This window comes from Danio rerio, chromosome 1, assembly GCF_049306965.1.
Source record: "Danio rerio strain Tuebingen ecotype United States chromosome 1, GRCz12tu, whole genome shotgun sequence".
Classification (NCBI taxonomy): Eukaryota; Metazoa; Chordata; class Actinopteri; order Cypriniformes; family Danionidae; genus Danio; species Danio rerio.
In genome coordinates, this window is record NC_133176.1 from 11,612,045 (window position 1) to 11,638,644 (window position 26,600).

The 26,600-nt window shown below is 37.0% G+C and overlaps 1 protein-coding gene across 3 annotated transcripts in view; it reads left to right on the forward strand.

Moving 5' to 3' along the window:
* npy2rl (neuropeptide Y receptor Y2, like) overlaps positions 1 to 26,600 on the forward strand; it is an 87,081-nt gene that overhangs the window by 52,830 nt on the left and 7,651 nt on the right. For 2 of the 3 annotated variants that reach the window (XM_073949194.1, XM_073949193.1), the window contains 3 exons: positions 15,375 to 15,644; positions 16,500 to 17,193; positions 19,523 to 19,679. In XM_073949194.1, the coding sequence (XP_073805295.1) occupies positions 16,559 to 17,193; positions 19,523 to 19,679 (792 nt within the window). In that variant the 5' untranslated portion in view covers positions 15,375 to 15,644; positions 16,500 to 16,558. Of the gene's footprint in view, positions 1 to 15,374; positions 15,645 to 16,499; positions 17,194 to 19,522; positions 19,680 to 26,600 lie in introns of those variants that run through there. The other variant, NM_001327802.1, reaches the window with a different exon arrangement.

A 26,600-nucleotide genomic window follows, 5' to 3' on the forward strand; every position in this document is an offset into this window, starting at 1 on the left:
CTGTTTTTTGTCTTACTTGCTGTCTGGAATCGTTCTTCACCAGATTTGAACGCCGTTGTCGTGGTCGACTCCTCTTTGCATCTCAAGTCTGCCGACATACATGGCGAGCTAATTGCACAACCTGGTAACAGCGGAAAAGGTTAGCGTGAAAAGGAACAGTGTCATACCTTCCTGTGGCGTTCGTTTGAAAGACAAAATTCTGCCATACGTACTGGCTACATAATTCGTGATCTCCAGAAATGTATATAGGGCTACGTTTTCAGAATGAGGTTCTTTTGAACTTTCTATTCATCAAATAATGCTGAAAATTTAGTAGCTTTAGCATTACGCTGAACAACTGTTGTTATCATTAATTATAATAAATGTTACAATTAGCATATTACAATAATTTCTGAATGATCACGTGAAACTGATGAACAGTGATGCTAAAAAAATCAGCTTTACCCTCAAAATATTAAACTTTTATATATGTTTCATAATAATATTTTTGATCACATTTTTTTAAAATAAAAAAAGTCCTTTAAAACCTTTAAAAAATGTCTCACTCATCAAAAACCTTACAGGGATACACTCTTTAAAAAAAGTGCTGGATTTGTTCAACCCAAATTTGGTCATATGTCTTTGTTTGTTTGTTTTCTAGCGTCAAAAAGGCAAGGTTGTTTCTAAATTTACATTTCATAAAATGTTAGACATTTGTAATTTTCTTGGTGTGTTTATTGCACTCATGTCACGCCTGTAAAGCATTTAGATGGCACAAACATAACTGCAATTGCTTTAATATGAATCCACAAGAGGTCTAGGGTGATCACATACACAATGGCATAAACACAGAGTGCCTCCCAACAGACAGATAATAGGAGCATCATTGAAATTACGTGTAGCTCATTTTGATTAAGTCATAACATCATTTTCTTTTTCTTTTCATGATTCAGCCCTGGCACACCGGGTTCTGCTGGTTAGATTGACTGAAACTATTAGTTGTTAGATGCAACTGCCGAATGAATAGCTTTTGCACTTCAAGGCTTTTTAAGATGATGTTTTAAATACATCGTCCAAAACAGTGACTGGTGTTTAAATGCATCACATAGTGGTGCTTGCCAAGATGTGAATCATAGTTGTGGTTGCAGAATTTTCAAAACACTCAAACAATGCTGTGTCATATCCAGGTGCATTATTACCAAAACATCAGAGTAAATCTGAGATTGAACTGCACAGTGTGAAACATGTATTGTTCTCTGATCTGTCCACCTTCACTATCTTTACCACATTTGGGAGAGTTTTGGTGTGGAGAAGCCCCAAAGAAGCGTAGGTTATATATAATGAACCTATAATGAAAACTGATATGGGTGGCACGGTGGCTTAGTGGTTAGCACTGGTACCTCACAGCAAGAAGGTTGCTGGTTCGAGTCCCAGCTGGGTCAGTTGGCATTTCTGTGATTGCATGTTCCCCCGGTGTTGACGTGGATTTCTTCTGGGTGCTCTGGTTCATCCCCACAGTACAAAGACATCCATGATATAGGTGAATTGGATGAACTAAATTGGCTGTAGTATATGTGTGTGAATGTGAGCGTGGTGTTTCCCAGTGCCGTGTTGCAGCTAGGGAATCCACTGCATAAAACATATGCTTGAATAGTTGGTTCGTTCCAATGTTCAACCTCTGATAAAAAAAGGAACTAAGCCGAAGGAAGATGAATGAATTAGAACTGATATGCATATGTAGATGCCAGATAATAGGTCTCTATTTGGATCTAAAAACTTGACAATTTGACCAGGTTTGGATTCAAATGATCAACAATTCCTCACTTTGGTCAAAGATAGTTGTTTTTAAATGTGCTATTGGCTTTAAGTAAATATTGGATTGAAATTGAAGAGAATGCTCAGGTATGTTTGTCATGTTGTGTTATAACTGCATTTGCATGAAGGATGTTTCAGTCTAAAGGGTCCTCTGTAGGCAGTCTTCATTTCGGATCCTTCAAAACAATCAAAGTGAAGGATTTATCAATTGTCTTTCTCATCATTCAATCACCCATAATCCTTTGCACACGTTCCAATTCACAAAGGATAATTAGCTGGAAATGAATCCGCTCCAAGCTTGTTTAGTTTCATAATGTGATGCCAGACAACACAATGTTTTAAGTATTTGTTGTAAACGAATCACGTACATAGCAGGGATTGTTTTTGTTTTTGTTTTTTGTTTTTGGCACAGGGACTCTAGAAATAAAAGGTGGGGGGGGGGGGGGGTGTAAAATAAATAGGATGTGCTAAGGTTATACAGATCTGTGATTGGTATTTCAGTGCATTTGTGTTCACAAAATAAACTATTCGTCATTTACTCCCCCTTAAATGATTCCAATCCTTTATGAGTTGCTTTCTTTTGTTGAAGATAAAATAAAATATTTTGAATAAAGCTGAAAACCTGTAAATCCTGATGTCTATATGTAACCCTGCCGGTCCTACACCACCAAACCCACTCTGAGCTGGGATCGAACTGGCAACTCTCTGAATGAGAGTGGATTGCTCTAACAAGCAGGCTAAAGACTATGGCCTCTAGAGTCTGTCACCAGAGCATATTTAGAGATCAGACGAGTGAGGTTTACCTGCACAGCACTTCACTAGCTGGCCTCCGTTACATATAGTAGAAAGAACAAATACTATAGGAGTCAATGGTTACAGGTTTCCACATATCGTCTTTTATGTTTAAAAGAAGAAAGAAAGTCAAACTGGTATGAAACAAGTAAGGGGTGAGAAAATGATGCCAGGATTTACAGTTTTGGGTGAATTAAGCGTGAGAAAAGCAAATAAAACAAAAAATAGTGGGTAACCTTGCACAAAGAAATCCATCAGTAAAAGCCTGAAATGTTTACAGGGCGTGTTTGTTTGTGTACAGAAGCCCTTTATTGGTGATGAGGTCAGTGGCGCAAAAGGGGGTATGCAGTACTGTATATGCGGAGCATAGGGGCGTTGGATGGCGAAGGGGTATCGCGGACGAAGGACAAAAGTGAAGAGCAGGTGGTTGTCGCGGACGAAAGTGAAGAGGGTTGGGGAGCCACGGAAGAAATTGAAAGTGAACAGCGGACGGGGGAGGAGGGCGGTTGAGGAGGGGTATTCATACAATGAGGTGCCGGATCAGATTTCAGAGGTTCTGGATCCAGCGTGTTCAGGCACGAATTAAGCCCTGGGTGCCACACATGGGGGGTGCCATTGTGCCAAAACTATTTTTGAAATTATACAAATTAAAAGTTTAAAATAATAAAAATAGATAAATTTAATATTTATAAATAAATATTTTTTGGTCCCACTTTAAATTAAGTGGCCTTAACTATTATGTACTTACACAGGAACTAATAGTTTGTTACTTATTGTGTAAATACATGTATTTACTGTGTACTTATGCTTGATTAAATGTATGTAATTACGGCAGCGCAGTAGCCAAGTGTTTAGCGCGCCGACATATGGTGTAATAGCACGTCAGGGCGTCGCGAGTTCGAATCCCGGCTGGAGGACATTTTCCTACCCCCTCTCTCTCTCTCCCACTTCGCTTCCTGTCTCAATACTGTCCTATCTAATAAAGGCAAAAAGGCCAAAAAATAAATCTTTAAAAAAATGTATGTAATTACATCTGTAACTAACTTTTGTAATTACATTTGTGAATACACTGTTGACCATCCCTTACACCTTAACCCACCCTTAAACCTACCCATGCCACCAAACCTATCCATAACCCAACCTCTATCCCAACTCAAAAGAACCACAAGTGTTCTCAAATACATTATAAACACAGTAAGTACATTGTATTTATTTTTTGATGTAAGTACATAGTAGTTAAGGACACTTAGTATAAAGGGGGCCGTTTTTTGTTAAAAATGTTTATTTAGCGTTTTACACAAGTATAATATTGTATTTTATTAAATAACCCCCCCATTTTTCATACCATATACACGTTTTTATTGATTCATCAGGTTTTTTGGTAACTTCTTTTGCTCAAAACTATTTTAATTTTAGCTACAAACAAAGTTTGCCCAAAACATTTTAATAACATAGAACATTTCAGGCAGTTTGTCTCTGTTTTTTTTTTTTTTACAGGAAACAGTTTACAGTCTTTTTTTTTCTCTTTTTTTGCTCGTACAGACCTTACACCTCTCACAGTATGCATGTGAGAAGTACTTGCAAAGTTTGTTTGCCCTTTAGGACTCCAATATTTATCATTTTGTTTTGACAAATGTATAATACAAAAAGTCCAAAAGCAAGGCAAGTCAAGATGCTTTAATAATTTAGTGAGGAAAATTAAAATGAGAAGAAATTTGGGGAGGGATGAAATGTAATTCTTTGCATGCTTGATGTCATTATACCTTTTACTACTTTATTCTATTTCAGTTGTGTCCAGAACTGTGAAATGTATTTGTTTGAAGCATGTTGATGAGGGAAAAATATCTTTCATTTATTAATGGAAATATATTATTCTTGCCTGTTATAAAACATAATTGGATTGAGGGGGGCGTGCAAAAGTTGAAGCCGCAAACCTATCAGTAAATATGCAGTTGTGCCCCTGAATGAGGTGAGTAGTGTTGCTAACATTACAGGTTATTCGACTACGATATGACTATGAAGGCTACATTTATTAAGAGTTTTTCATATTGCTGATTTTAATAAAAGCAATCAACCTTCTAACTAAAATATGCTTTGGCTTGCCTTAGAACTACAAATAAAGTCACGTATGAGCAAGTTATTTTGTTTTTAACAAGTTTTACTGAATATTAAAAAGATTAAAACAAAATATCTATAAATATTTTTATAGATTGATTTTTATCACCACAAATAAACACTACTAGCATTTATTAATCATTGCAGTAACATTTGGTAATACATGATTAAAATACAAAGTTGAACCAACACTAAACAACTTTATTTTCTTTAACCAGCGATAACAATGGTGGATAAATATTGTAATAAATATTTTGTTCACGTTAGTAAATATGTATGTATCGTTTTTAAGAATTTTGAATTACAAGGACACAAGACATGTCCTCATAAACCACTTTAATAGAGTACAACTACTCTAGGTGACACTCTTGTCATTATACCTCGTTAACCACATAAACAAGCACAAACACACAAATATATGCATGTGCATGTGCTGCGGCTGTGTTCCCACTACAGGTCACATCAGATGTGTCAATGCTCACACATGCTTGAACTCTGCTAACCTACCAACAAACAAACACACACACACTCACAAACACGGTCACGGTCATGTCAGAAGTGATTAAAATCAGTTTTCCACTCAGCATGGTTTGAAGTTGAGCTGCTGTGAATGAAAGCGTTCATGATCATGCTTTTCATCAATCGACGTAAACCAGATCAAAGACCTTTTCCTGTTTTATTTTTCATTCTTATAGCCACAGCTGTTATTTGCCCAGTTTATATTTCGAGTCATATTTGCACCGATGCAAAAAGAAAAACACGAGGCCTTGTATATTTTTATGCCCATGTTAAAAAATGATGCTCTGTCATCGTTCCGACCAAGGGAGATCTGTAGTATAATGGAGCAAATCTGCCTTCCCGGAAACTTTGCAGCAACTTTGCGGGTCGAAAGCCCTTGCACGGCAGAAGTTCATATTTCAATCAGGATTGGACTGAGCAATGCATCTTTAGTGTATATCATGATAGGGCACCTGCTGTGCAAGCACATATAAATGTCAAATGACGGATGGCCTCGCTTTATGTATGAGTATAGAGGATGTACAGTATCCTTCCCAAATATAGTTGTATATTTGTCTTGCACTTCTTCGTTCGCACTTGCAAGAGAGAGAGAGAGAGAGAGAGAGAGGGAGGTGGGCTGGAAGTAACTGGGCTCCAGGCTTTTCTTCTGAACTCACACAAAAAGGGCAGATGAGGAGATGCAGAGAGAGTGGGACTAACACAGAGGGATCAGATGAAAGGTCAAACTATAAAGCCCCATAAAAGTGCTTCATATGACTTGTGTAGTACACTTCTGAAGTCAAACGACTGCTTCATGGTAGAAACATGCTGTATTTTTTGTTATTTATTATTTATTGGTCGTTTTTTAAAGGATTGGTTCACTTTTAGTTCAAGATGTTCATGTTTTTGTTTTTTCAGGTCAGTTTCTGGGTGGGAAAAAAAAGATACAGTTAACAAACTATAAAAAAAAATGTTGACTGCATTTGGCATTTTTTTTATTCAGTATAATTATTCTTACGTTAAAAATACCACATATGTGTGAGTTGTACTGACTGAACAAATGCCACTACAATTAACCAGGGATAAAATAGCATCTAAATCCCAATGGAATATATTATACAACATAATAAGGCCATTTTTAAATGAGGAGGACCTGAACAGTTGACATCAACTTAATATGATAATTGAACAGAAACATGCATACATTAACATTCAATACAATATTATGTACATACAGCATCAATGAAGAGGATGGGGGAGATTGTATTTTGTAGGAATAGTTTTATGTTTATAAATAGTTTTATTCTCACCTGCTGTTCTCACGTGAATCCACCAGAGGGTGCATGTTGATTGACTGTCCACTGACTGACTGACCCACCCTCCTCCTTCCCTAAACCCAACCAATAGTGTTTTCAAAAGCACTGATTGACCCGCCCACCCACTTCCCTAAATCCAACAACAGTTTTAAAAAGCAATCCAGAAAATGTAAAAGCCCTTGCCTGATTTTTTACCATGTTTTACCACATTCTCTCCCTCTTATGCACTTGTTTATTTTATTTTTTGGCTTCTGTTTTTGGTTACCTGCTTTCTGGAACAGTTTTTTGCCAGACTTGAACCCCATCATTGTGGTCAATTCCTCTCTGCGTCTCTAGTCCGCCAATGTACATGGCGAGCTACTGGACAATCTGGTAACAGTAGGACGTCTGTCCTAATGGAGGTAACCGCTCACCTGGTAAGTGTGAAATGGAACGGCATCATACCAACCTGTAGTGTTCGTTTTAAAGCCATATGTACTTCTGGCTACATAATTTGCCATCTCCAGAAATTTATATAGGGCTATGTTGCATTTTCTGGACAAACAGAAAATATAAACCCAGGCTCATTATTGATATGTACTTCAGCATACATTTCTGGAGAGAGCCATATACGTCCCTGGACCTACGTTTTTTTTTTTTGCCAGTGGCCACTGTGTGCTTTTTCAGATCTCAAATTTCTCTTGTGAGTGCCGTTCACTTGTGCTGTTCTCGTGTAAATCCACCAGTGGTTGCTGTCATCTGACTGACTGACTGACCGATCAACTGACCCTCCCTCCTCCTCCCCTAAACCCAACCAATAGTGTTTTCAAAATCACAGATTGACCCGCCCACCGCCTCCCTAAACCCAACCAACAGTGTTTTCAAACGTAATCCAGAAAAAGAAAAGCCCTCCCGGCTCCCTGTTTTTTTTTTTTTTTACCACATTTTCAGATTTTACCACATTCTCACCCTGTTATTTACTTGTTTATTTTTTGCCTTTTATTTTACCTGCTTTTTGGAACCATTCTTTGCCGGACTTGAGTTCTGTAATTTCAGTCAACTCCTCTTTGTGTCTCAAGTCAGCCGACGTACATGTGGCCTCTGGTGGGTTTACGTGAGAACAGCTGCAAGTGGTACTCGCAAGAGAAATTTGAGATCTGCAAAAGCGTACTTTGAATGTGTTTGCTCTCTCTAGAAATGTATATAGGGGTACATAATAACAATGAATCTGGGTTGTAAGAATATGATGTTGCTTATTACATCTAGCCCACTAGAGTAGCCTGGTAAAGGTGGCAGGCAAGATCATCAGTTTTAACCAAACTGGTCCAAATGGTAATTTACCATATTAATGTTTTAAAGAGAGCTCAGGATATCCTTTGCACCCCGGGTCACCCATTGTCCTCTGTGTTTCAGCTGCTGCCATCAGGACCTCGTTTTAGAGTTTCTATTTGCAGGACAAATAGAACTAGAAATTATTTTATAATGGTGGCCATTATTCAATTCAATTCAATTCAGCTTTATTTGTATAGCGCTTTTACAATGTAGATTGTGTCAAAGCAGCTTCACATAAATGGTCATAGTAACTGGAACAGTGTAGTTCAGTTTTTAGTGTTTAAGTTCAGTTCAGTTTAGCTCAGTTCAGTGTGGTTTAAAATTATTACTGAGAGTTCAAACACTGAAGAGCAAATTCATCGATGCGTAGCTCTACCAATCCTGAACCATGCGAGCCAGGGGCGACAGCGGAGAGGGAAAAAAGCTTCACCTGATAGGAGAGTGAAGAAAAAAACCTTGAGAAAACCAGACTCAGTTGGGCACGACCATTTCATTTTAATTTCTCCGCTGACCAAAAGTCTTGTGCAGAGCTTCAGACACCGCGGTGGAGGCTGGAAGCTGGCCTCAGCGAAGACTCATCTGTCCCTGGAGTGCAGCGCAGCAGCAGCTCAGGATATGACCTGGTCCCGGATATGGAAACCTTGGGATCATCTCGTCGCTGGTCTTGGATCCAATCAGTGACTCTGCATAATCTGAGGACCTCTGGATGAGTATCGCATTACCAACATTAGGTCATTAAAGAAGTGCAAGGGGGAGGGAGATGCACCTACAAAATGATGTAATTTATGTTGTGTGGTAATATTTTGGTAATGTACTGTGTAACGGCGAAGCTGCAATTTTAGTTTCCCCAAATGGGATAATAAAGTTGAGGTCCATTGGCAGATTATTTAGCTTGTTAAAGAAAAAAGCCACTTAGTTTTGACGTTATTTCTCAAAACAAGACAATACTTATTTCCTTGTCTAAAATATGCTTCTTGATTTTAAGAATTTGTAGATGTACTAGAAACAAGACTACTAATATAAGTAGTAAAAGCATTTTTTGCAGTGTATTATTGGGTCCAAATTATGGTACAACAATGACATTAGCATAGAGATTTGTACCCAAATGAATTAGCATTCAGAACATGACCAACTAAACTTCTCTGACCACATTTCTAGAACTGCTCGATCGTGCAGATTCGCACTCTATAACATCAGAAAGATCCGACCCTTCTTATCTGAACATGCAGCTCAACTCCCTGTTCAAGCTCTTGTTCTCTCCAAACTGGATTACTGCAACTCTCTACTAGCTGGGCTTCCAGCTAACTCTATCAAGCCTCTTCAACTGCTCCAGAATGCAGCAGCACGAGTTGTCTTCAATGAACCTAAACGAGCACATGTCACTCCGCTGCTAGTCCGTTTGCACTGGCTGCCAGTTGCTGCTCGCATCAAATTCAAAACTCTGATGTTTGCCTACAAAGTGACTTCTGGCCTAGCTCCTTCTTATCTGCTCTCACTTCTGCAGATCTATGTGCCCTCCAGAAACTTGCGTTCTGTGAATGAACGTCGCCTCGTGGTTCCATCCCAAAGAGGGAAAAAATCACTTTCGCGAACGCTCACGCTCAATCTGCCCAGTTGGTGGAATGAACTCCCTAACTGCATCAGAACAGCAGAGTCACTCGCTACTTTCAAGAAACGACTAAAAACTCAACTATTTAGTCTCCACTTCACTTCCTAATCTGCAATTGCCTCTCTGAATATCACACTAACTGTACAAAAAAAAAAAAAAAAAACGAATACTACTAATACTTCCCTTCTTAGACTTTACAGACCTGAAACTTGCCTTTAGCACTTATTCATTGTTGCTCTTATAGTTGTGTAAATTGCTTCCTTGTCCTCATTTGTAAGTCGCTTTGGATAAAAGCGTCTGCTAAATGACTAAATGTAAATGTAAATGTAAACATTTTAGGCCAAACACAAAGACTAACAAGTAGTTTTAAGGATTCAAGTAGTAAGTTAAAGATGAACAGAACATTGTTTTCAATTTCTCCACTTTTTTCTTTATCCCATGTTTGATGCTGCAGCGATAAGAAAAATTGGAGAGCAGCTCAGGCTTGTGAAAGGCTGCGCAAAAGGCCAGTCTAATCTCCATCATTAAACCGCCATAATATATCACAGTCAAACTCCCATAGACGGCTTATACCCTGCTGCTTGCTAAAAATGTATTAAAAAGTCCAAAGCACAGAAACGTGGCCAAACACACACACATTATATACTAAAATACATCACAGCAGCATGCCCTCGGCCAACTGTGACTGTGCTGCATACGTTTATTAAAAAACACACACACAAGTATGCATGGAAGCGCACACTTTCTTCAGGCACAAAAACACAATTACGTAGCTGAAATATTTTAAAAATGAAATTAATGCATAATCTCCCTGGTTAGTTTTTGAGGATGTATAGCATACTAACATTAGGTATGATTTATTGCTGTGATGGCAGTTTACAAGAATGCATTTGGGCAGAAAATGAACGTGATTTTTCATGACAAGATACTTCAGCATGCACCAACAGTTAACTGTATTCAGCATAATTAGCACATGCACAGTGTGATGGACAGAGTTTATTAGCCGTAAAACACGCCAACACTGTTTCTTACTTCAGGGCTTCATCTGTTAGTCACAAACAAACACGAGGGACTCAGTCAAAAAAAAAAAAAAAAAAAGCTAACGCAAGCATTTTAATGACACCCTCACAGTTTCGCGTCCACTTATTTACCAGCTGTGGACATCCATTTGGACACATTTGAACATGTAAACATTGATAGCCTTTGCATCCATAATAATCATATTGCATGGGGTTTCTGAAAAAACAGTCAGTTTAAATAATTTGCTAACTCTCATGTCATTTCAAACCCACATGATTGTCTGTTTTACTGTGAAACATAAAAAAAGATCAAGCTCTAAATTTCTGTGTCTGTGTGCTCTAAAAACTACCCAGGCTCATTCTAAAAATGTACCCCTTAATACATTTCTGGGGAGCGCCAAATATGTCCCAGGAACTGTGCTTTTTTGCCATCTTTGTTTTTGTAAATCCACCAGAGGCTGCTGTGAATGCTTTTTGAAATTTCTCTCGTGAGTGCCATTCGCACGTTCTATCCTCACGTAAGTCCACCAGAGGCCGCTGTTTACTGACTGTTTGACTGACTGACTTGACTGACTGACTGACGATCTACTGACCCACCCTTCTCCTTTCCTAAACCCGACCGACAGTTTTATAAAAGCAATCCAGAAAAAGAAAAGCCCTCACCTGATTTTTACCACATTTTCAGGTTTTACCACATTCTCATCCTTATTTATTTAATTTTTTAGCTTTTGTTTTTGTCTCACCTGGAACAGTTGTTCACCAGACTCAAACACTGTCATCGCAGTCAGCTTCTCTCTGTGTCTCAAGTCCACTGACGTACATCTTGAGCTATACTGGTAACAGCGAGAAAGCCGTCCATACGGAGGTAATCGGTCAGCGGGGAAGCGAGAAAGGGAAAGACGTCATACCGCCCTGTTGCATTTGTTTCAAAAATTAAATGCAGCCATGTGTATATCTGGCTACATAATTTGTGATCTCCAGAAATTTATATAGGGCTACGTTATTAGAATGATCCTGTGTTGTAAAAAAATGCTGGGTTCCACAAGCCTGATCTCAAGAGGAAACATAACTATTTTACATTTTGTCAGTTTAGTGGTTAATTCAGTTTAGTTGAATTAGAATTCGTTTAGTTGTGCGGAAATGTATGAGTTTAAAAGGAGGCGTGGCACCCCACCCCTCAACCCCACCATCATTGGGGGATGAGCAAAGCGTACTAAATTGTAGGAATAAGATTATACGAATTAATATGAATTAGCCACTTAATCAAAAAGTTACAAACTACCATGATGCCACGTTGGTTCCCCACAATTCCTTCATGTTGTCTCAACACAAATTGATTACTTTAACTTAATTTTTTTTTACAAATTTATGTGAATTGAACATAAACCCAACCCAGGCTCATTCTGAAAACCTAGCCCTACATAAATTTCTGAGGAGCGCCATATAAGTCCCAGGAGATACAAATTTTTACAGTTTTTGTTTTTGGGAATCTACCAGAAGCCATCGGAGTTAAACGGTCAGCTGGAAAGCATGAAAAGAAACGCATCCTACCGCACCGTAACGTTCATTTTAAAGAAGGAATGCAGCAATATGTACTTCTGGCTACATAATTCGTGATCACCAGAAATGATATAGGGCAACGTTTTTCAAAATGAGCCGATGTTGCATTAAATAATTAAGTTGTCCCAAAAACAAACAAAAAAACTTCAGAATTGTGTTGTTTCAACTCATTTTTATTAAGTAATTTAAACAAGCAGCAAAAATCTATTTTTTGTGTCCAATGCAATAAACTGACTTTAAATAAATGAAATTGACTATAAATGGAATAAAGTAACTTTAATGTGACATTGGTGTGAATAAGTAATGAGGGAATACTGCAGGATGTAACGTCATATCTGCAAGTGTTTCATTCAGAAGTGATGATTTTTTGCGTGATTTTTATGGTGTGTTCACACTTGGCAGATCTGGTTGGATTAAAATGAACTCTGGTGCAATTGCTTTTTGAGAGCTGTTAATTTGAATGAATGTGAAAGTGTGAATTTTGCCATCTGAACCTTGGTTCTCACCAAAATAAGTCAACTTTTGCTTCAAAACTATTTTTTTTACTGTGAAAATATGAATGCAACATAGACCAAACATGTTTAAAGAAACTAAAAACAGGATAGGATAGGATTATTTAGAGCTATGGCATACCTGCTTTTATTTTATTTTTTTTTCGCTTCATAGTCAAGATGTTACTCTTTATGGTTCAGTAGGCAATAAAAACACATCACCTTGCAGCAGATCTATCTTTAAGATAGTAAGAAAAAGCCTTCTTCTTTTTTGTTTGTTTGCTTTTGTATCTTTAGGTTCAGGTTTATAAATGACTCTGTGAACATAGTGTGAACTCAGCCTTTATATTTTTATTCGCTTCCTGAATGTGAATGAATTTGAACTGAGGTGAGAATCAATATGCAGAACAGCCTACATACAGTGTATGAATATTAAATGAGTATTAGAATTGAAATATCTGAATTTTTCAAAATCTCTAAAGTTGTAATCACCTCAAGTGAACTTAAATTAGTTTGAGAAGATCTATATGCCTGTTGGACCACTGTCAAAGAAAACCTCATTTCCTAGAATGCGAAACTGTGTGTGTATGTGTGTGTTTATTTGTCCTTACTACTCCTGTTTTGTATATTCACTGAGTCACTGTAGTTATAACTATAAAAGTCACACTTTACAACCGAGGTGGGGGACTTGAGTCACATGACTTGACTCAAGTCAGACTTAAGTTGCAAAATTTAAGACTTGAGACTTGCTTAACAAATATCCAAAAAAGACTCGACTTGACTTAAACTTGACTGTCATGCCTTGACTTGGACTTGAGTTAAATGACTTGAAATAAATAATTTTGGTTAAATAAATAACTCTTTGTTACATATTATGCATTAGATACAAAACTGAAAGTTATTTATGTAAATATGTTTTTTTTTTCAGCTTAGTCTCTTTAATAATCTGGGGTCGCCAGAGCGGAATGAACCGCCAACTTATCCAGCACATGTTTAAGGCAGCGCCCAAACACTCTTTTACATTCACACACATACACTATGGCCTATATTAGCTTATTCATTTCACCTGTACCGCATGTCTTTGGACTGTGGAAGAAACCGGAGCACCCGGAGGAAGCCCACACAAACACAGGGAGAACATATGTTAACTCACAGTGCATGAACTCATGTTAACAAGCATGTATTTGGATTTTATATGTTGAACTGATTGATAAATGCTGTACTGGTATTGTTTATTTTAGGTGTTAGTCAATACATTAACTAGCTAATAAAACCTTATAGTATAGTGTGACCACAGTGAAGTACGTGTAATTATATGCACCTAACTATATTGTAAGTACTTGTAGTTAATTAATATTACTTAGTACATAAATAGTAGCATATTACACCATGAAAAGTACACCATAAAACAATGTGTAACCTTTATTATTATTATTATTATTATTATTATGGCAGCACGGTAACAGTGGGTAGCACTCTCGCCTCACAGCAAAAAGGTCACTGGTTTGAACCTCAGCTGGGTCAGTTGGCATTTCTATGTGGAGTTTGCATGTTCTCCCCGTGTTCACGTGGGTTTCCTCCGGGTGCTCTGGTTTCCCCCACAAGTCCAAAGACATGTGGTATAGGTAAATTGGCTAAGCTAAATTGTCCTAGTGTATGTGTGTGAATGGAAGAGTATGGGTGTTTCCCAGTAATAGGTTGCAGCTGGAAGGGCATCCGCTGTGGATAAGTTGGTGGTACATTCCACTGTGGCGACCCCAGATTAATAAAAGGACTAAGCTGAAAATAAAATAAATTAATGAATGATTATTATTATTATTATTGTTGTTATTATTTTGTAAATTCTTGTTTTTTTCACTCACAGTCTGAATTGACAAAGGAAATGGCACATTATGTTTCATCAATTATTTTTGCCCACTTAACTAGTATTTTTATAAAATATACATTGCTCAGCATATATAAGTACACCCCTCACAAATCCCTCTTTTAAAATCATATTTTTAATAGGAAGCTTTACAATATTATATTTGTGCATCTACATACCAAGTACACACAAATTTATATGTTATAGAAAAATATAAAATACAAATTTTAAGGGGAAAATTTAAGAGAGTGGCCTAGCCAGAGCCCAGATCCAAATCCTATTGAACATCTCTGAAGAGATCTGAAAATGGCTGTACACTGTCACTTCCCATCCAACCTGATAGAGCTTGAGAGGTACTGCAAAGAGGAATGGACAAAAATTCCCAAAGACAGGTGTGCCAAGCTTAGTGGCATCATATTCAAAAAGACTTGAGGCTGTAATTGCTGCCAAAGGTGCATCAACAAAGTATTGTGCAAAGGCTGTGAATACTGATGTACATGTGATTTTTCAGGTTTTTTATTTTTAATAAATTTGCAACAATTTAAAAAAAAAATCATCACAGTGTCATTATGGAGTATTGTGTGTAGAATGTTGAGGAAGTAAATTAATCTAATCCATTTTGGAAAAAGTCTGTAACATAAAATATGTGGAAAAAGTGAAGCACTATGAATACTTTCCGGATGCACCGTTAAAGCAAAATCTATTTATTGAAACAATCTTGAAACTCTAAATTCAGTAGGGGAAAAAATGCATAAAAAACTACAAAATATTAAAAACGTGTGTTGACCAGCTTTTTTTGCAATAAATTAATAATTTAATTTGATGAAATTACTTTTTTTTTTTTTTTTTTTACTCTTTTTGTTTTTACCTGCTTGGCACGCATTTCAATTACCAAATAATGGCTAAATGTAATTACAAATCGTTTACATAATTTTCAAATTATGATTCCACTGAACCTAAACATCGTCATTCATCTATCTCTCTCTCCCTCTCTTTCCTCTCGAGAACTCTGAACCTGTGGGTTTGGCTTGTGTGGATGGATGTATTCAGCAGCTTCAGACTCAGAGACGGCTGAGCACCACAGCACACCTAACCTGCACCTCACTCTTCTCTCAAGGAAAACATATCGATTGAAAAAAATCTGAAGAGAATGTACTTGTTAATGTTACGTCAACATAACATTTCTAAAGACTTATATTTAACTGATGGCGATGTATCCTGAGGCGCACGACGTATTATTGGAGACGGAGAGGTGAATGCGCTGCCTGGGCATCGGTAAGTCATTTAACAATAGTCTGAACACATTTATTTCATTATTTATCTGAAATAGGCTTTAATGATACAAACTTAGATCGTTTGTGCGACCCGCAGTTTCTCGTTTATTTAGTGCGCCTCGTGCGCTCCGTCACGGACCATTGCGCCGTCGTTGTGCGTGGACTGGAAGTGAGCCACGAAGTTTCCACGGACTCCTGTTTGTGTGTGTTTATGTCTCTGAATGATAATGGTTTTGCCGTGTACCTATTCGTCTCCGAGATAAAGACTGTGGATTGCGCTCGAGCTGAGGCAAGTCGTGCGTAATGAGCGCGGACTACAATTTTACCTTAATAAAAGTGACCTGACAGTTCCCTCAGAACAAGTCCATACGCCTTTCTGCTCCTCTTGGAAGTAAATCAACACGATCTCGACAATTTCTCTGATAGGATATGAAATATTCATACCTCAGGATGGAGATGCGTACTTTCCGGTAGTCATTTGCAAGTATATATATGCATGTAAATTAAAATTAGGCTCATTTTTAATGCATTTGCGCTCATGTGTAGTGAAGTTTTATGCAGTTTTTTTAGTTAATAATATGACAAAGTTTTGCTAATTAAAATTATTTAATTTGTTTACATATTATTATATTCAGTAATAATTGTATTATTATTATTTTTTTTTATTATTATTATTATTATTATTATTATTATCATATAGGCAAGTGAGCTTTTGAGTTGTTACTGTAATTTGTATTCTATCTATCTATCTATCTATCTATCTATCTATCTATCTATCTATCTATCTATCTATCTATCTATATTTAGTTCTAATAATGTATTATTCCTAATGTCCAGTTCAAACTTGTGTTTTTAGGTTGTCAAATCTAAGGACAGCCTGCTATTTCTCCAAACTATAGCATGGCCATGTGATAAATGGATTCGCTCAGCTTAATCAATGGCTCCTCTGGGAGCAAAGACTTGTCCATCGGGGAGGATTCATCTGACTTGACCCTGAACCACCCTCTGCTGGAGCTGGGGGACAGCACCAAGCTGCTGGGCGTCCAGGTGGTTCTGATCTTGGCGTACTCCACCATCATCCTCCTGGGCGTTGTGGGGAACTCTCTGGTGATTTATGTGGTTTACAAGTTTAAGACCCTCCGTACTGTCACCAACTTCTTCATTGCGAACCTAGCCGTGGCCGATCTGCTGGTCAACACGTTATGTCTCCCGTTCACGCTGGCTTACACTCTCCTCAGAGAATGGAAGTTTGGACAAGTGCTTTGTTTCACTCTGCCGTACGCTCAAGGTCTGGCCGTTCACGTCTCCACAATTACACTGAACGTGATTGCGCTGGATCGGCACAGGTGCATCGTTTACCACCTCGACACGCGAATGTCAAAGGACACCTGCTTTCTGGTTATTGCCATCACCTGGGTGGTAAGCGCCGTCCTGGCGAGCCCCCTGGCCATATTCAGGGAGTATGGGATTGTAGATCTTTCTCCAGATAACTCCATCGAGGTCTGTGGAGAGAAATGGCCTGACAGTAGTACAGACAGCACTCTATACTCGTGAGTATTAGACATGCATATTTTAATGAGCGCCATTATTACAGTTTCCTCGTGCCTTTAAGGAGACGCACGTAGAAGATGTGTTCATTTGTCACTGTCTCACTATAGTGCACTGAAAGAAAAGATCTGGGAATGTTGTAGATACACTCTAAAAATGCAGGGTGGATATGGACAAACCCAGTCTTTGGGTTATTTTATTAAAAAAACATTTTTAACCCAATGGTTAAAGGGGGTGATGCGGTGGCTCAGTGGGTAGCGCTGTCGCCTCACAGCAAGAAGGTCGCTGGTTCAAGCCTCAGCTGGATCAGTTGTCATTTCTGTGTGGAGTTTGCATGTTTTCTCTGGGTGCTCTGGTTCCCCCGCATGCTATAGGTGAATTGGGGAGCTAAATGTAGTGAATGTGTGTTACTGAGAGTGTATGGGTGTTCCCAGTAATGGGTTGCAGCTGAAAGGGCATCCACTGCGTGAAACATATGCTTTATAAGTTGGTGGTTCATTCAGCTGTGGCGATCCCAGATTAATAAAGGGACTAAGCCAAAAAGACAATGTATGAATGGTTAAAGTGATAGTTCACACAAAAGTAAAAAATCTGCCATTATTTATTTGACATGTTCCAAACCACTTTGGGATTTTTCTTCTGTTGAACACACAAAAAAGATATTTAGAAGAATGTGCATTTCCTTTATTTATATTCCATCAGCTTAGGCAGTATTATAGAGGTCACCACAGTTGAATAAACTAGCAACTATTCCAGCGCATGTTTTACGCAGTGGATGCCATTATGAAGAATGTTGGAAATCAAATACTATGGAAGTCAATGGTTACAGGTATCCAACATTCTTCAAAATAAACTGGTTTGGAACAAGGCAAGAATAGGTAAATATAGACTAACATAATCTTTGGGTCATCTTATTAGGTGACATTTTAACCCAATTGTAAAGGTATGATTCATCCAAAAAAGAAAATTCTGCCATTATTTACTAAACCTTGTTCCAAACCACTGATTTAATTTTTTCTGTTGAACATTTAAAAAAAGATATTTTGAAGAATGTTGGAATCTAAATATGTTGGTAGTCAATGGTTACAGGTTTCCAACATTCTTCAAAATATAGAATGTGGTTTGAAAAAAATCAAGAATAGGTAAATATGGACTAGTCTTTGGGTTCATTTATTAAATTAAATTTTAACCCAGTAGGTAAAGGGACGATTAACCCAAAAATGAAAATTCTGACATTATTTACTCAACCTTGACTTGTTCCAAACCATTTTGAGTTTTTTTTTTTCTGTTAAACCAATAACAACAACAACAAAAAAATATTTTAAAGAATGTTGGAAACCAAATGCAATGAAAGCCAATGGTGACAGGTATTGGTCAAAATTAGTTACATATGGACTAACACAATCTTTTAATTTATTAAATTACATTTAACCCAATGTTTTAAGGGATGTTTTTTCCAAAAATGGAAATTCTGCCATTATTTACTCAACCTTGACTTGTTCAAAACTATTTTTTTTTCTGTTGAACCCACAAAAAAGATATTTGAATACTGATGGAAGTCAAATACTTTGGAAGTCAATGGTTACAGGTATCAAACATTCTTCAAAATAAAGAAAGTGGTTTGAAACAAGGCAGGAATAGAAATATAGACTAACATAGTCGTTGGGTTAATTTATTAAATGACATTTTAACCCAATGGTTAAAGGGATGGTTCACCCAAAACTGAAAATTCTGCCAGAATTGACTAAACCTTGACTTGTTACAAAATACTTAGAATTTTTTTCCTCTGTTAAACCAATAAAAAAGATATTTTGAAGAATGTTGGAAACCAAATGCTATGGAAGTCAATGGTTACAGGTATCCAACATTCTCCAAAATAAAGAATGCAGAGAATGAGTAAATGATGGCCAATTTTCATTTTTGGGGGAATTATCCCTTTAAGATTGTCCACAGTTTACCCAAATTTGGGTTAAAACAACCCAGAATTGTTTGGAGTGTAAATATATAATATGATTTCAGCATTAAATATATGAAGATTACAACACTAATATTTATTTAATAAGTTCATCATCCAGAGAACATGATCGTACAGACATAAAGAGTTTGATTATAGTGAATTACTTAAATACTTATGTGGTAACAACTCATAATTTTACCTTATTTTTTCTTTGAAAGCCTTGTTTGTTCAGGAACATATAAATTACAGCTATAATGAGTCATAGCTTATTTAATTTTGGAGCAAGATTATGTTTTATGAAAGCATCTTAACAACAGTGTAATGACACTCTTCAGCTGCACTTATGTCAGTGATGCCTGTGTTTTCTTTCTCAGAATCTCCACGCTGTTGCTGCAATATGTGTTGCCTCTGGCAATCATCTCCTTTGCCTACATCCGTATCTGGAGTAAACTCCGCAATCATGTCAGCCCGGTTGGTCGCAATGACAGGCACCATCGTCGCCGCAAGACCACCAAGATGCTGGTAACCATGGTGTGTACAGTTCCCATCTATTATATCATAGTATTTCTGCAGATTTTCAGTCTGGATGTCATGATTTCATCAACTAGCACATCGACTACACTGTGTACAGACAACATGGTGATGTTTGTAGGGCAGAGGAAAGCCAAGTTTCTGTATAATACAATATAACACCCATGTGTTTGACTGCTGAGAATGAAGCAATTATATTTGTCTAGATCCAACTTGTATTCTAAAACTTTTTGTGTACAGGTTTGGTTTTTGGTATCTGTCATGGTCAAAAAGAACATTACCGGTTATTTAATTTGAAACATATTTAAAGAGCCCCTATTATGCTTTATAAAAGGCAATATGTTGGTTTTGGGGGTCTCCAACAACAAGCTGATATGATAAGTCAAAAAACACTTTCATTGTTTTATAATATGCGTTTATTTTTACGTAACTATCCCAACAACTTTCATAGGATTCGTTCAGTGATTTTGTTCCCAAACTCATCCTTAGCGCAATGATAATCTGTGCTGATTGGTCCGAAGACCTAGTCTGTTGCGATTGATCGACTGCATTCAGCGTGGGACAGAGAGAAATGCACACCACGGCTTGTCAACAATTTTGAAGTGGTCAGAGTGCAGAGTGTATGTGTGAGCCCAATGCAGGAGTGCATTAAAGCAGTGCAGTTTAACACCAGCATATGCTTTATTCTTAACCATGACACACATTCAGTATTAATCCACACAGCGGCAAAAGCTGAACTTTTTTGATACTTGATGGCCACACGTGTGTAGGAACAGCTGACGGTGGCCATAGCTATGACAAACGGCAGAGGATAGCGAACTCACACACGCATTTAAATAGTAAAAATTTAAAAAGTAGCACACGTCACATTTTTATGGTGGTTCTAGACATGATATGCAAATATAGAGTTAACCAGATGCAGTACAAACCACTTAGTGTGGTTACAAGCAACAAACCACAATTAAATACATAATGTGCAAGCTAGAGAAAACAAGGACACAACCATTTTAATCGTGTAAAGTTATTTACACTTGTGAAATGGAGGTCGGAACTAATCCATGAACTGTGTACTGATAAAGTTCCTGTCAAGCGCTGACAAAGTCCTATACATCAATAGTCTTTTCTGATCCTTCCTTTAGCAAACGGTCGAAGAATGCCCCGTTGCAAGCATGTAGATTGCTGAAGCACTTGTCAAAAAAATGTCAGGAACACAGCACAAGGTTGGGGCTATAATGCTGAGATATTTTTGCAAAAATAAATTTCAACCACTGACATTTCACAGCCTCACCTTTGGACAGGGAAAATAACACTTTCCCTGAAGCACAGTGTCTTCGCGGGTTTCAATTTTCCTGTGTCTGTGCATGCAACAAATAGGTGGCGCTTAAGTTCCATATCAATGTCATGCTAACACAGCTAAAAATTTGTTACCCCGATGTTTCATTTGAACCACTCTGAGTCGACTCTTTTATAGATCAATCGATAACATGGTGCACTTTCAGATTTAAGTCTTAGCTGGATATTTCACTTCACTTAGAGCTGAGTTATGCACTGCATGGAAAGTCATTTTCAGAAACCCATATTAGGGGCTCTTTAACACATTCTATTATAGTAGATCATTTTTATCTGCACTTAAAGTAATATAGAGTAGTCAAAATATACTGTAAGTGGATCAAAACAGTTTTTCAAAATTGTCTCAAGACAAGAATGAGTGAATATTTTAGGAATGATGAAAGGTTTTGATCCACTTCAAATGTTGACTGTGTATCATTAGCATAGCCATCCCTCCCTATAAGCCAGGGGTGTTTAAACTCGGTCCTGGAGGGCCGGTGTCCTGCTGACTTTAGCTCCAAATTGCTTCAGCACACATGCCTGGAAGTTTCTAGTATGTCTAGTAAGAGCTTGATTAGCTGTTTCAGGTGTGTTTGATTAGGGTTGGAGCTTAACTTTCCAGAGCTAAATTCACCCCTGCTCTAAGCGAACTAAGTGGCTGCTTAGAGCCCCGCCGCCACTAGGGGGGCCCCCACAACCCACTAGGGTTTGAGCCCCTTCCTTGCTGAAATAATTATTATTTTTTTTATTAAAAAAAAAATATTTTTTTATTTACAAATTATCTTCATTGGCTGTGCTTTAGTAATAAATTGTTTTAATACATTTTCACTGAAAAGAAAAAAAAAACTTTATTAAAGTCGAAATTGTTTTCGTGTAAAAGTCATATGATCAACAGAAAGCTCACAGCAACTCATTTCTCATATGCGTTCTGTGTTTTCACTGTGTAACCTGCAAGACCAGCCAGTAGTCACAAGATTGCGAACCTGTGCACGGACACAACCATGGTCTTTGCTTTATTGCCTGCCATTATATAACTGATTTATTTTGGAAATTGGACCGCGAAAATGAATGAATGAATGAATGAAATGAAACTAATGTTATTCTTCAGATGTTAAAGACATAATCTACTAGCACATTTATTGAAAATAGGCAACTACAGATTAATAAACATCATCTTTTTAATTTTTTCCTGGTTTTGCAAACCTGTTTTTTTTATCTAAAATGCAATACTGAGGCATCTTTTACTAACATATTTTGCACACTAACATATTTTTTTTTTCTGAGACATGTTTATAAAAGTTATGTCCTAATCAAATCAATCATAGTTTAATATAAGCTCTGGACCATGCATCTCAAATGTAAGGAACAGGGAAGGAGACTGAAGGTAATAATAAGTTATGTGTTTGGGTATTAATATTAACCCAGTATTTGTTGCTTCCTTTTTTCTATGTTTTTAATCTTTTCATATTTACTTTATATTATATGCTTATTGGTTTTATTATTTATGAATCAATCTTTGCATTAGTGTTAATTGTTTTGTTGTTGAGTTTTTAATGAGTTCAGAATGTATATTTTATCACTAAGTAGTGCCTTTTCACTTTTGGCTAAATATTGCTCACTGTCTTTCATTGCAGGGTTCTTATTTTGGAGATTATTAAAAAAAAAAAAAAAAAAAAACCTCAAGCTGGAATCTTTTAAAGTATCTTCAATCTATTTGCCAAATTAATAAAATATGTTTTAAGCACTCCAGAAGGATGCAAGGAAGAAATCACTAGTCCCTTTATTAAAGATAGTTTAATTCTTAATTTTTAAAGCTACTAGTTGACAAAAAACAGTGCTGTTTTAAAATGTCCAAGTCATTCAGAGAGTTATTAAGTTGAAGAAATCAGGCTTTACTTTTCTGTTTCATTGATTGTATTTAATAAGCAATGAAAACATTGTGGGCTGATTTTCAATGGCAATACTCCACCATTTAGAGCAAGGTAAAGGCCCTAAAATGATTCTGCTCTGGGCCCCCAAGTGTACAGGGCCGACCCTGATCATCAGCACAATAAGAATCTCAAATTACCCAGTGTTTTATAATGTAATGACAAGGAGCAACCAAAATGTGTTTTGAAAATGGCTTAGTAATGGCTTGTATGCAGTAGATACAATGCAGATAAATGAATACTGTATGTTAAACACAGATGAACCAAAACATTATGATTACCTGCTCAATAATATGCTCCTAGCCCAAAAAATCTTGGACACTTCAATGCTCCTGAAGGTGTCCTGTGGTATCTAGACCCATGTTGTTAACATCAGATCCTTCAACTCTGGTGGGATGCGAGGTGGAGCTGATGTGGATCAAACTTGCTGGTCCAGAATATCCCACTGAAGATTAATTGGATTGAGATCTAGGGAATAGTGAGGTCAGGGCAGCACCTTCATCATACCCTTCAAACCCGAACAATGTGTGCAGTTTGCATTATCCTGCTAAAGGAGGCCACATTCACTAGGGAACACCATTGTCATGAAGGCTATGCTTAGATAGGTACAGTAGCACATGACAAACTTATGTCTAAATGAATAGCCAGAGCCAAGATTTCCCAGAAGAACATTTTTCAGAGCATCCCACACCCTACGCCAGCTTATCGTCATCCCTATGTGGCATCCCTGGTGGCATCACGTCCCCAGGGTAAATGGTAAAAAGACATGTAAAAGTGCTCATGAGACTAAGTGACCTTCATCCACAGCTTCAAGATCCAGTTGCAACACTAACGTTTCCACTCTAGGAGCTTCCTGCAGTCGACAAGGGTCATCATAGAGTATTTAATTGGATTGCACATGAGCAGCCCAAAGGCAGCAGAGTGTGAATGCTCTGACCAGATGTGATCGCCTCCATTTCTCTTGTGTTTTGAAGAAACTTGAGGGCCCAAGACCCTGTTATTGGTTTCTGGTTTGTCTCTCTTTGGATGACTGTTGGTAAATTCTCACCACTTCTACCTAAAAGACCAGGGAGATAAATATGATATTGAATTACATTTATTTAATGAGTATTATTTGACAAAAGTAAAATTTAACAAAAAGTAGGATTTCTTTGGCGAAGGCCCCATACATAGCTTGAATCAAAAGCTTTTATATCCAGCTATATGACTGCCGAGGACGATTACTGGAGGGAAGCCTACCCCCCTGGACAGAGCCAACCTGACGGTGGTGGGGAAGATAGTTGAATGTCTATGTCAGTATCTGCTACTAAATGAATGAAATGAACAGACAGCTTATATAGTCCTTGTGTCTCTTGGCTATTGGTTGGAAGTATTGTGACATTAGGTCTTTCGGTAGAACTATCGCTAAAAGCTATATATCTGACCATGAGCAAGCCATAAGACGTTGGTCTTGTCCATATAAAGATAGGTATTTTCAAAATTACCGTATATAACTTTATATGCGATTGGGCTATTCATCCACATGTAAACGCAGTCAAAAAAACTACACTTTTGTGAACTCCTGCCAGGTTGAAGATTTTCAAAAACTTTGGTCCCCATTTTGAGAGATTTTTTACTCATTCTTTTTTTTTACATCAAATCGTGGATCTCTTTTGAAGGCTTCTGATTACCTTAAATGGCTTTATGTTAAGGGTTACATCGCCATCTGTTTGTTGCCCACATAAAAAATAATAATATACTAATTTATCTTAAATACTATGATGTTTTTGAACCACACTATAGTAAAATGTATTAACTGTATACATTATAGTTTTTACTAGATTTTGTTAATGAATGATACAGCATACTGTAGTATTAACTAACCTGATACATTGTAATAAATACTGTAATATACTTGCGTTTTTACTACAATAAACTGTATTAGTGTATTGTAGTGTAAAATACCCTATAGTTGGAAACTACTGGACAGTATTGGGTTATGTGCTTTATATTACTATAGATTTTGTGTTACCTTAGCAACTACAGAAGTACCACAACAGATTAATTCAAGTAATTTACTATAATATGGTAATTTATTTTAACTATATTTGTCACTCTAAGACAGATAGAAGTTAGATAGTTAGTCAGATAGTAGGTGGGTAGGTGGGTTGGTGGGTGGATGGATGGATGGATGGATGGATGGATGGATGGATAGATGGATGGATGAAGACATACATACAGACAGACAGACAGACAGACAAATAGATATTTAGATAGATAGATAGATAGATAGATAGATAGATAGATAGATAGATAGATAGATAGATAGATAGATAGATAGATAGATAGATAGATAGATAGATAGATAGATAGATAGATAGATAGATAGATAGATAGATAGATAGATAGATAGATAGATATGAATGACAGGAAAACTGAACAAAGGATTCACATGACAATAACAGAAAATACATGGAACACAACAAACACATGGCATGACATTGAAGTTTAAAAATGTGGCCTTGTTAGAAGATGATTCATTGTATTTGCTGCACCTGTGAATTGTCATAATGTTTTGGTGTGATCAGTGTATACACACACTCACAGTTTATGCTTAAGTGGATGCAGCCCTGTATTACAGTAGATGAGTTCAGATCTTCACACAAGCACATTTTTAGCTTGTGTGTACTTTACCCTTTTTTTTTCTTTAGAGCCAGGACTGCTAGAACAGCATGCATCTTTCCCAGGAGCATTTCCACATTATAAGCAGTCTTCTGTAACCCAAATATTTTAGAGCTATTTTTTTCCATGGTTATTTTGAACAAGGTTATGGCTATATTACATAAATAGAGAATTATACCAGTGTGTACAGCCTTTTATTGTAGATTGACCAGCACTTATGTTCAGTCAAAATGATTATCCCTTCTGGGATTTTCCTTTCTTTTTCAAATATTTTCCAAATGATGTTTAACAGAGCAAGGAATATTTTACAGTATTTTCGAAAAAGTTTTTTCTTCTGGAGAAAGTCTTTTTTTTTTTTGACTAGAGTAAAATAACAATATTATTGGCCATCTTACAAAATGTTGTTTTTCGATAGTCTACAGCAGAGGTGGCCAAACTTTTTTCTATAAAAAGTCCTAATTTATTTAATAATATTTTAAAATAACTTAAAAACATTGCTTTACAATAACACAACATATATATATATATATATATATATATATATATATATATATATATATATATATATATATATATATATATATATATATATATATATATATATATATATATATATATTTGACATTTTATAATGAACTTATTACAGTAAAAAAACACACAAAAAGTCTCATTTATAATACAGTTTTTAATCAGCGCCAATAGCCTAGTGGTTAAGTGCATATAGCACCATGGTGCTCATGGCGACCCTGGTTCCATTCCTGGCTCAAGGTCCTTTGCCAACCCTTTCTCTCTCTCTGCTACCAATAGTTTCCTGTCTGCAACCTCTACTGTCCTTTCCAAATAAAGGTGAAAAACCCTTGAAAGTAATTATAAAAAAAAAACACCTGTTTGGTGACGCGGTGGCGCAGTAGGTAGTGCTGTTGATTTACAGCGAGAAAGGTTGGTGGTTCAAGCCTCGGCTGGGTCAGTTGGCGTTTCTGTGTGGAGTTTGCATGTTCTCCCT